This window comes from Hirundo rustica, chromosome 5, assembly GCF_015227805.2.
Source record: "Hirundo rustica isolate bHirRus1 chromosome 5, bHirRus1.pri.v3, whole genome shotgun sequence".
In the NCBI taxonomy this organism is placed as follows: Eukaryota; Metazoa; Chordata; class Aves; order Passeriformes; family Hirundinidae; genus Hirundo; species Hirundo rustica.
Window position 1 is genome coordinate 72,770,870 of NC_053454.1, and position 12,565 is coordinate 72,783,434.

Sequence of the window (12,565 nt, forward strand, 5' to 3'; positions counted from 1 at the left end):
TGCTTTGCATCAAATTATTGTCGTAACATTTTCTGTCATCTAAAATGAACACGTATGCATTCTTTGAAAGGTTTTTCATTGCTATATGTGACCAAAAAACCAGTCAGGTTAACTAAATAAGCAAAAATTTCATCCCATGCTTTAAGGCATATTTGTCAATATTTTGTTCAAAACGCTGCATTCTTTTTTTTCTTACAAAAGCAGCCCAATTTCTCTGAGGATTAACTGCAGCGCTAAAGCAGTTTCAGACTCAAAGATCAATCTGTGCCCATACATTTGCAGCATTAATGAAACACATGATGCTCAAATGATGTATAATATATAATAACAAGATGTGGCAAGCTTTTCCTGTATGTCATGTTTGTGAATTGTAAGCAGCACAGAAGTCTGTAATTTTAGAAATGTATCTATGGGTGTACACACAATGTGATTTTGTATCTAGGAAAATGCTGTGAACTCACAACCAGGCTCCTGGTGTAAAATGAAGCAGAATTAAGGCCAAATTTATAACTGTAAACTTGGAATCTTAACATCTCTATGGGTGCTTCACAGCGCACCCTTAGGGTTTCATTTTAAATTTCAGAGAGAGATATGCAGAGAAAAACAAACATCTAAACCCACACTCTCATAGAGAAGTCAAGCATGAAAAATTCTGGGCCCAAAATGTTGAAAATCATTAGGGAACCAACTTTGGCACACCTGGACAGCTCTTCAGAAAGCCCCACCTTTAAAGTTAGTCCTATCAAAGAAAGCAGTTTTAAAACAACTGCATTTCTATATGACCTTGAAAGTCCAAAACTATCCAAGGCATTCCAAAAACCACGTCTTACTCAAAGAGAACATGGAAATACAGCGGTACGCCCCACAAACCTCTGCAGTTCTCATGTGACAGAGCGTTACAGAACTCTCAGGACAGCTCAACAAAAGCACTGACCGCTCTCTCTGAAGGACACCTGTACTGATTCAAGAGAAACAGCGATGGCTCTGAAAGGAAGGAAAAAGGAAGAATTTCTTCCAGCGCCATAGCAGATGGATATTTTTTGTGTCCTTGGCACACCAGCTCCAGAAGACAACTTCTCAGCTGGATGAAACTCATCTATAATTTTCTAAACATTACAGTTCTCATTACTGCTTAGCAAGAGCTACCTTTTATTCTACTTGATGGCTGTTTATTGTAGTACTTAAAATGATGTAACTTCCCTTTTTTTTTTTTCTGGCTGTGACCTAAAAGCTCTAACCAATATTCCATTTGCCTGTGTAGAGGGTGAGCCTGAATCAAAGCTACGAGCACACCTATGAGCACACAGCTATGAGAATTAAAGACTCAAATGGACTGGTTAAATCCATATCTTGGCATATAGCAAAGGACATGTTCAGGGGGTTGAAGAGAGTGAAGGAAATTATCTAAAAGTTCACGTTGGCATGAACTAGGCATGTCAGAAAGCATTCCAAAATAATTATCCCAAATCATACCTTTCCTTTCAGGTAGAGGAAGGAGGTCTGGAAATCTGAACTTTTGTTCCATAACTATGAAATACAGACAATCCCCACGACGTGTATATCTATGCATACACACACAAATGCACTGCAGCCACTTGGGGTGGGTGAAAGTGTACTACCACCACTTTACATACAAAACATTTCTACAAGACACACTGGACTCCTAACAATAGCAGGAAAGCTTGTCAGCACCACAGGGAAGAGAAGGGAGTTAGACCATTATTCAGTTTTTCTCTTCCAATCACAATGAATACGCTTGGGTTCACCATCTAAGGATTCTTCCAAGTTCAAAAGTACACCTGCCTGGCTGTTAAATATTTGTACCTTCTCTGACAAAGGCAGGAAAGAAGCTGTGTTGCTATTTTCCACCTTCACCAGAGAACAGAGATGGTATCATCTACCTCTCTAACGTAACGTGCCTGGTAGAAACTTAGAGAGCCAAACAGACAAGGAATAAGCTGCTCTCTGGGCTATTCATACAAAATCAAGTCCAGCACATCTGGCACTGAAAACAAAGATTCAAGATTCCAGCACAAACTTCTGATACTGGTAAAAATGCAGATGTTACAGCTGCATTAAAAAAATCTATACTACAACCAGAATGTCACAGAACTCATCAGCACTACACAAATAACATACAGCTAAAAAAGTCATTTTAATTCTTGTTATGTAAGAAAGAAATTACAAGTGAGTACTGATAACTTTAAAACTCTTGATATAAAATGATGTCGTTAAACTCCGTGGAGAACATGTAAGGGAAGATACAGGATAAAATGCACAATGAAAAAAAAAATAAATTAAAAACTACACAAAGTTTGAAATAAAGTAGTTGTATTGGTTTGTTGTTTAGTGCAGGGAGTTGTTTTATTTAGCTGAAGAGTGTCACAAAGGTTGGCTCCGATTTCCTTGCATTAGGACTACCACCACTATCACTAAGGGTCTGTTTCATTTGTTGCAACACACTTTCAGACTAGAAAGTTTCATCAGACTCATTAAGCAGACCTAATCTATGAATCGAGAACGCAAACATGAAAAAGTCATAGGAGAAGATCAGAAGAATTCCTGACAAGGACAGGCAAACATAAGTTTTATCCAATTAGAAAATAAAAATCAGTATATCACTTCAGAAAAGAGGAAGGGTTTGCAGGCGAATGACACTGACGCAGAATGTTCACCTTTCCTTACAAGTTTTGTATGGGGTTAAGACAGTCCAATTTTTTTTTTCCTCAAAATACTACGTGCAAGTAAAATCTAAAGTAAATTAAATTATATCAGCCTTCACAAAGAAAAGGTTTCAAAAGGTTTACAGTCTAGCACAAACAACTGAGCATGGCAAACGCACAATAAATTTGATAAAAAACCACCCCACAAGCGTGCAAAACCTTGCTATTAGCACTCTCCTCAAAGATACTATGGAATCTTCTCCAGATGACTTTTCTGTAGCTTTTTAAATTTTTATTTACTCTTGTCAATGATTAAAAAAAATATATTAGGGGGGCGTTGCTTACCACCTGTGTGCAACACCTTGCAGTCTGCTGCCGAAGGCTCCTCCTCACCCTCTTTAATGCTGCTGGTGTTGTCTTTGTTGTCTTTTTCAAGCAGTCTGTCCACCATGGCAATAAGGCAGTTCAAACTCTTTGCCACATTGGCCCACACCCTGTCCTGGAAAGAGCAGAATTATCACTGCGTGTTACCAAAGGGGAAAAAAAAAAAAAAAAAAAAAAGAAGAAAAGAAAATAGTAACTTATTAACCCCCTTAAAGTCAAGCCAAAAATGCAAATTACTGGGAATATTAGATGCCAGCATATGACTGATTCTTTCGTCCTTCAGCCTATCACCAACCTGAGCCGTTTCCATGGAGATTTTTCTTGCAGTACAAATGAACCCAAACTCTTATGGCTTTAGACACTGGAGAACACGTGCTTCAAAGCTGACATGAAAATGCAGACAAAGTTTTCAGCAAGGAACTGAGCAGTTTGTCTATTTAAATGATACCTTAAGAGTGTAGACACACTCAAAGCCTTGCCAAATCAAACCTTGTGTGGGACTGCCAGTTTTGTCATGGCACTTAACTACTCCTTTTTGGAAATTTAACACGTCCTGTATTTTATCACATCAGTTACTCTGCTGAAGCAAATGTTAAATTCAAGGACTAGAATGAGAAACTTGCTGTCGTGGCATGTTTATTAGGTAACACTATTTCAGTTCCATTCCTCACCTCTCACATGAACTGTAACCACCACACTTATATGAGTTTACAATAAATAAAAGAATTACAGAAGTAATAGAGTGGTAGAAGAAATTCTGTATGAGCAGAGAACAAAAGAAATAACATGGAGCATAAGAAAGAGCTGTTATGGAACAGAGATATTGGGAGGCTCCTTCAGGTGCTGGATGCTGCAGAGATCCAAGCTCTTGCACTTACTTTTGCAGCACTGAATAAGAACGAAAATACCAAGCCATACAAGAAATGAGGCTGTGCACAAGACACGCAATCAGACTAAAACCAGACCACAACAAACCCACAAAAACCACCCCCTTCCCCCCCATGTGCATGTTTCAATGCTGAGTCATTCTGAAAACAATGCAGAGCAACCACAGTTTGCTTGAGGTTAAAATGGGAAGATAATATCACTACTTTGCTTTGTACTTTACAGTGCCAGAAGCTTAGGTATATGTCAGGTCCTCATGCACAAAAACGAAGTTGCAAAAATAACAAGAGAGAAGGTTGAAGAAAGCTGAAAACTCAAGAGAAATACCACAGTTCCATATAAATGGCAACACTTGGATTTTGAGTGAAGGCCAATCTAGGACTACTATTAAGGCAAACATTTAAATCTAACAGTACTTTTCAACTATAATGCCACATTTGAGCACTTATCCTGAGCAGAGGGATCCGGTCTTTCCCTGTTTCCTCCTGTATGCACCTCAAGCAATCCTGAACAAACATTTGGAATATGTGTGAAACTACTGATTTTTACCACCCACAAGTAAAATCTTGGGGAGAAGGCATCCATGAAGAACAGTGAAATACTGCAAATATTAAAAATTCTGGCCCCAAGTATGAGCAAGTTTTACCAGAGAGTATCAGGGAGCTTCAGAGCTTCCAGTCACTGAAGTTGCTGAGGAACATGAACTCAAGTTGCTCAGCCAGGCTGCAGCAATGTAATTTCCCTTTCCTCTGTCTGCTTGGGGAGTTTAGTCCCCACACAAAAAGCATTAAGCTCTTAATGAGCATCTGGAGTTATTGCACAAGCAATATGCACAAATATGAGCCCTTGTTTCACTTTGGAAAGAGCACTTTTCTCTCTTCAAACCAACTATTAACCCAGCATTGAGCTGATGCCTATGCAATATTCACACAAACGTTCCCTGGGGGTTTAGAAGCAAAATTCATAAACATCTGTTGACAGCAAGCTGACTCTTACTATCATGTGTCTGGCTTTTTTACACAAAAGCAACTGAGAGGGAGCAAGGGCCTGTCTCACACCTCCTTTTCGCATGGGAGGTTCCTGGGATTGTGGGCAGATAGACAAAGTAAAGGTATCTATCATTCATTGAGATGTTATTCTGTCTGCACCAAAGGCAGCCACATTTTTCTAAGAAGGCTGTTGAAATTCTGCACTTTGGCAGGAACCATTTTCAAATAAAAATGCTGTTTCCAATCAGTGAAAATCAAGTGGCTTCCTGTGATTCTCCATGAGAAGAAATTAATCCACTTCATATTTTCATCCTTTACTATTACCAGAATATTTTCCTGTAGCCTAGCACACTTTCTATCCACCTTTCATATCCTTAAGCAGTCTATTTTTAATTTGCCCAAGAACAATCTCACAAGTGATCACTTTACAGCGTGTGCCAGGTTAAAGGACACAGTCCACGCAGCCTCTTAAGTAAGCATTCTTATAAACCCTCTGTGTCTAGTGAAGGATCGGGAGAAATATTTTGTGATGCACTGGAATACCAAGACACTAGTTTCCTAAGCAGGATACTTTTCCCTGATCACAGGCTTCCCACTAGTTGCTGGAGCAACATGGATGGTAAGCTTGTGGTATGAACGAATGAGAGAAACAAGATCTCTGTCTCCCTCTCACTGCTGCTTCTTTAGGTACAAAAGTCCAGGCAGTGCCAGGGGAGGTGGAAATCTGTAATAGAGCTCGACCTCACTGAGACAAGGCAGTGCCACACTTCTTACATCTTCTACTTCTTCCAAACTTCAGGAGCCCTCTGGAATGTCATGGACCCCTGGCTCATGTAGCTGGCTGCTGCTAGTTAAAAATGACCATAGTCACATTTCTACTGTCACCTCTGCCGTGGCGCTGGCAAGCGGACATGCACACTGAAAGATCTCCATGGAAAGCTAGGCCTTGGCATCAGTGAAAGCTGGGCACTTCTCCTAGGACAATTCAAAATCAACCTATAAAATAATCCTCTTTCATTCACCCAACTGAAAAAAATGTAATTAATTTCCATCTGATCTGAAAGTATCATTAAAAAATAGGACAGCTTCCTCATTTCAGAGAGCTGGAATGGATACTCTTTTCTGTCACTGCACCTTCTTCCTTCTAAACACTGCCAGCCAGGGAAGTCCCAGAGGCTGTCTCTGTGTTTTTAAAGGATTCTCAGCCTTTCTGAATCCACCACAGAGCTCCTCAGTCATTTCAGGTCCCTCCATACACACCGCTGCAGTTGTGTGCTTTACTTGTGCCGGGTATGACACAGCATCTGCACTTCCCAGAGCTCTGAGGATGCTGTGTTACCTTTGTGTGAGTGGATATTCAGATGTGAGTGGATATTCAGATATTTCCTTAAGGTCCTTTTGAGCTCTGCTCAGAGACAAAGGAGATATCTTAAGTAATGTGCACGATTAACCCCCCCTTGTGCCGTGGCACAGGGAATGGAATGGATCGCACACACATCACTCTTTCAGCCCCACGTCTGAGGACCACATCAGCATCTGTACAGAGCTTACTGGAAATGCCATTTTATCTGCTCTTTGTAGCTCCAGCCCCATTAACCGGCCAGAAGTGCAGGGCAGAGTCAGCTCCAAGTGGCAGTGTGCCCACCTTTTCTTGTATTATACATGAAAACTTGCTTTGTGCCTTCCTGCAGGGGGGTTCTAGGCCAGCAGGAGCAGCTGGTGAGAGGAGAAGAGAAAATCTACCCAGAGGCAATGTAAAACTCTCAAGTCAAATATTTTTCCTTCGGCAGTGATGCTTTTCTGCTGCCTGTGCACAGTGCACCAATACAAACAGCTCAATCCATACTGCTGCCAGTGACTCTGGGACGAGTCCTCAGAATTCCGTGATGGGCGTAAGGTAACACAGTCATGTGAAGTGGGTGCAACAGGGTCAACTTCAAGAGCTGTTCAAGGATTTAGGATTTCAAGCAAAACCAAAATTCCAATTGCAAAATGTTAACACTGGTGCTTGATAATAGTGAGAAAAATCCCCACAACAGCAAAGGAAGATAGAGCATTGTGCATGCAAAGCAGCGTACCTCAAAGTTTTGTCCTTTATAGCTGAGTTTCACAGTAGATTAAATACTTTTTCGAATTTTACATGCATTTATTCTTTCTCTTTCCATCATGCTAATGACAATTCGATTACTAAAACTCACATTATTTATCACCTCTGCGGACAGAAAGAACTGAAATCTATCCAAAGTCTAATCGTTCAAATTCAGAAAAAAAATCACAGAATTCCTCCAGGATTTATACTGTCTCAAGTCTGACAGCAACTCTGACTCAGTTTAACTCAGAAAAGAGTAAAAGATACACTTAATTTTGAACCAAAATAATCTTACTAATTCAGCAGAAAAAAAAATACCGTTTAAAACTAGCCACTTATGCAATTTAATAGGTGTGGACCAAGCACATGGCAGGGTTTTTTTTTTATCAGTAACGAACTACAGTAAAGCTATCTTCTCTTCAGAGAAGCTAAATTGCAGTACTAAATTAAAATACAGCTTCCAAAAAGTGCCACTTTTTCCAGTGAAAAATTTCTCACTTTTATGAAAACTATTGTGTTATTTACATTTCTGAATGTTTCAACAGCTGAAAACAAACATTTTGGCTTTAGTTCAAGGGAAGAACCACAATGCCAGCCCCTCAGGTTGTTGAGAAAACAAGAAAAAGTGTATTAAAGGCTCTAAAACCGGAAGACAAATAAAAGAATGAGTTATTTATTTTTTAAATCCCATAACTACTTAATGCATGGGGCTGGAAAATAATTGCCTTTTGTCTAGAAGAAATACATTCTTCTTCCTTTAGTTTTGGTGTGGGTAAAAATTACAGTTCAGGTGCAATACCGTAGCTCACACAAGTTATTAATTATTTACAACAGAGATGAATATGCTGGCATCCTTTATGTTTATGAGAATACAGTGATGAACTCAAAGTATGAGCCTGGACTGAATAAAAATAGCATGAGTACGTATGTAACAAAGTGACAGATCTATTATGAAGACATCTACCAAAATAATTGATTTATAAAATCTCAGCCACATAAATAATACATATCTTCGAAAGATATTCTAGGAATGTTAAAATCTAAAAGTTATGTTTGATTCTTCTACACAACCTCAGATACCCCCTAAGAACAGAGTCTAAGGCAAAGGGCTCCGTTTTGCTGAGGGTTAATTCATGTGCATTTAAAATGATTACAGCCTGAGGGCTGGTGTTGGCAGGGGGTGGGGAAGAAAAGAACTTTTCCCTCTGAACAGCACATGCTGTTCCAGTCCTCAAATCTGCCCAAGCAGCAAAAGCAACCCAAGGAAGAACAAAGAAAGACTATTTTTCTGTCTGGGCAAGAAGACACTCATCATCTTCACTGCTATCTGCACAACCAGGCAGCCTCAGAGCAGCACACTTTACCTAGGAAAATGCTTCAAATTTAGCTTCAAAACCTGTGATGCATCTGAAAACCACGACCTGACAGTCTGGCACCCCATTCCCCCCTGCCATGACACGTGACAAGGACACTCAGGGCTTGAGCTTGTTTCTGCTGGTTCATAGGGTTTCGCACCAACGCTGGCCGAGGGTTTCTGGCTTTACTTACCCACTCCTCCTCATCGTACTCAGAATGATGGGGTATAGAGTCCTGCCTTTTCATCTGAGAAGGATGGTCCTGGTGCTCTGCATCAGCCCCTTCTTCTGAGCTGTTTCTAGGCACAGCTGGTTTCTTGAGGACACAGCCAGGTCGGGCTGTGTACAGTGCTAAAAGGGCACTTCTGACCAGCTGGTCCTTGAATGAGTGCACAAATAACTCAGTCTAGGGAAAAACCAAATGAAGGAAAAGGTTAGAAAAAAGAATGCAGTGCTGCAGCAAAGGTTTATAACGCTGAATTGCCCTTAGGCAGAGTGGCTATTTGTTTCGGGCCTGCCTGGGAAGCAGAAAACAAAGTGGGCCAACGAATAATGAGGAACATTTCAAGGATTTTAGGGATATCATCGCATTCTACAACCCCAGTGATCTAAGCATTAACACAAGAGTACGTTATCTATCATAGAGATTATCTTCTTCTCACATTTTACTTGAATTCCAAATTTCACCTTGATGAGGCAAGCCTCAGCAAGAACCAGTTCCAAGAGTAACCAACCATAGCACAATAATTTCTGAGTAAGTGTTGGATAAAACACGATTAACCAGTTTAATCGCCTCCCTACATAAAACCCACCACTCTACATTGCTGAAATAGCTGCTGTGTTAGGTACTTCAATGAGAAGTTTCTGCTTTTTCCCATTTTCATTATGTGCAGGAAAAAAATATTTTCTGAATGGTTGCGTGTGGAACGGCTGAAAACTTTTACTGCAAATAAATCTCTACAGTTCTAAAAATAAGATCCTCAAGCAGATCTAAGATAAATTATTCATTTTTTAAACCAAAATCAGACCTAATTTGGGATTCTTTAGACTTGGCAACACTAGTCATCTCCCGGCAATTTTACCAGGCCATTCCTTCTCTTCCTTACCAACTTGGTGCCTGAGGGAAAGGGTGTTTTTAAAGAGTTTTCTTATTTGTAGCTCCTCAGGGCCGTCTCCTTGGAGTCCTGCATTGCTCTGCAGGACAATTTCAGTATTCTACATTTCCAACCTCCAGACGGTGCAAGCTTGGAGAATGAATTAATCTTTGGGGAATGGTGCGATCAAACCCTACCATTCATTGCTTTACCATTGCAAAATGAGATCTGAGGGGTTCTGTGGTAACAGCAAAGCTCTTCTTCAAGATTCTATAGTTCCATATCAAGAGAGCTGAAACTCCACTACTAGTCTATCCTTAAAAACAGCAATATCATGGTTTTGCCAAGGTTTCACACCTATCTTCCCCACCATGTCTGTTTGAGATCATTTCAGGTCTCTGGATCAGGCAAGGCAGACTCAAAAATCTTTAAATTTCAGAGAGCTGTGAGTATCGGAGAACTTGATGTAAAAATGTCCACTGTGACTGCAATGTGCATTAGGTAATGATCTGAAAAGTTTAAGTAATATAATTGAATAGAAATATTTTATAAGGAAAATTAATTTTTAAAAGAAAATCAGTACAGAAGTGAGACTCCATTTATTTTTATGCAGAAACTAAAATGATTCTGTAATTAAATTCCATTCAGGGATCCCATTGGTTTAACAGCAGTCCACATTTTAACCTCATTTTCTAACAGCTCAGTACAGCTAAATTTGCAGAACATCACTATTTATGATTGCATTGAAATCACAAAACCAGTCTATACAAAGAAATGAAAACTTTGCAAATTCTTTTGGATACTCTACTGAAGAGTATTTCTGCAAACAAAGATAGGCATAGCTGGAAAATGAATTTATCAAGCCTTCTGCAAGCTGCAAATGCTGATACACTTGTCGACAGCTAAAGGCTTCCTTAATCAATTAACAAAAAGAGATGATAAAAGGTTAGTCTCAGGAAAACACTACAGTAAATTGCAAATTATATATGGAGAAGTAAAACTATGCTTAATATGAGAAAATAAGCTCCATTTAAGAAGTGGAATTATTTGATTTAATTTTCCACTCTCAATCCATGCAGCCCGTCCTTCCATTTCCAACATGAACACTTTAATGTAATTCATGTTATTGATACCTGAGATTTACTCTCTGCTACCTAATAATTGTGGAAAGAATTATCATATATATCAAGGGAAATGTTTTTTACAAACTTGTGGAATTTAACTACCAGGCAAATATTTTTTATGACTTCTTCAAACGGCTGCTTAATTTCTAAATTTCTCTCAAGTTAAAACATAAGAGCATTTATTTTTTACGTATAAAAAGTATAGGAAAGATGAAATAGCAGAAGCACTACATATGCTTCAGGAATACAAGCAGGTATCACGTAATTATATTCAGCAGAGCATGTGCTACTCTCTCTTAAATATAAGCAGGAACACTCTGACAGTCTTGGTTTGCCAGTACTGTACCAGATTATGCAGACAGATTATTTTAAGACATCAGTATAAGGCTTTGAATTAACTGAGAGGGATCTAGTTTCAGTATTGTGTGGGTGCACGGAGTTTAGGGCTTTGAAAGGGTATTTCCCTTCCTTGCAGTTGTTTCTTGGTCTTTCCTCCCCATCTCTCTTCCCCTCTTCACAAGCAGCTGTTGCAGCACACTTGCTTCCTCAGCAATCCACCCTATTTCTCCATTATCCATCTCTTCCTAAGAGTAAATTTGGTAATAGACAGGGAAGCAGGTATTGAACCGCTCCTGCTGCAGTTGTTCAGACAACTGGATTCATCTCCTCCAAAAAGAATGGAGGCTAGACAGACATCTACAGAGAACACCATGTGAGACTCCTTCTTCTGGGAAGCTGAGCTCATGTACTAACAGCAATAATCCTGGCCCTGAAAAGTTGCTATGAGCATACACAGCTAAGTCACCAGCTCTAAACCTAAAACATCTCTGACTCTTTCAAACTGAATGAATTGTCTTTTTTGGCCATTTTCTACAGCCAGTCTCCAGCAGGCCGTGGTTCAAGCAGCGCTTTAGTACCACGGCTGCCTGCAGCCTGTCTGAAATCATCCCCTGCTCCTGCCCAGAGGCAAATGGCCAGAGCAAACACGTACTCCTTAGCAACCACACTTTGGATCTTCAGAACAAACACTTCTTTGATTTGCTTTACCTGTGCATACAGATTCCTTTGAACTAACCACTAACAGAGCAGCTCCACTTGCTCTACGCACAGCTAAAAACGCCCTCCTACATGCAAAGGTACACTATAATTGCTACAACCCCCCTCCCTTAATTCCTCTGTTTCGTTTCCAGGTAGAATTCTGCTTTTTTTTCCATTATCCCTGCCACCCACAGTGACTCCAGTGTGCTCATAGTCACATTTACACATCTGCAATCTGAGAGCACTGTTTCTCTCCCCCATGGCTCCTCTACAGCGCCTTCCCAGCAGGTGGCCAAGCTCAATATTCAGAGTTGAAACTCTCCCATTGAACGGGGAACTGCTGGGATAATGGTGCTCAACAGACCACAAGGGCTGTCATTTCCCAATAGCTGAAGATTCATTGAAATGGTTATTGACGGGGTTATTGAGCCACACTGGGATCATCACTGGTACTGAAGGATTGGCCCACGGAGCCATGGGAAAAGCTTCCCAACCTCTCAGGTCGTAGCTGTATGTAGTGCTTCATCTTTTTATAGGGTAACGTACGCTGGAGAGTACCACAGGCTGCAGCTAATCTCCGTTATCAGTCTGAGAGATGGGTGGGAAACATTATCTTCCCTAATTAGAACTAATGGAACCAAGATGAGGAAGGGCCTACAGCTACAGATGGATAGAGTAGGAGAAAGAGAATTAAAATTTGAGATCTCCTGGAGCCAACTTCCCAGCTTCTCCTTCCAGGCTGCATCACCGTTTCTGATCATGCTGTTATTCCAAACCTTATACACAAACCCGGCTTGAACTACCTGCCATAAGCAGTAGCTTGAAACAGAACAGAAAGAGAATAAAAATAATGATTTTTTCATACTATAAAATTATTTATAAATTTTGGTATTTTGATAAAATCCAGTATGTGGCCACTAGAGGATAAAAAAGATAAATGAAAT

General features: G+C 40.0%; 1 protein-coding gene across 8 annotated transcripts in view; it reads right to left on the reverse strand.

Annotated features, from left to right (window-relative positions):
• Positions 1-12,565, reverse strand: part of INPP4B (inositol polyphosphate-4-phosphatase type II B) — a 281,153-nt gene that overhangs the window by 51,116 nt on the left and 217,472 nt on the right. For all 8 annotated transcript variants that reach the window (XM_040063945.1, XM_040063946.2, XM_058420537.1 and 5 more), the window contains 2 exons: positions 8,559-8,771; positions 3,009-3,162 (listed from right to left, as the gene is read on the reverse strand). In XM_040063945.1, coding sequence (XP_039919879.1) covers positions 3,009-3,162; positions 8,559-8,771 — 367 coding nt within the window. The remainder of the gene's footprint in view (positions 1-3,008; positions 3,163-8,558; positions 8,772-12,565) is intronic.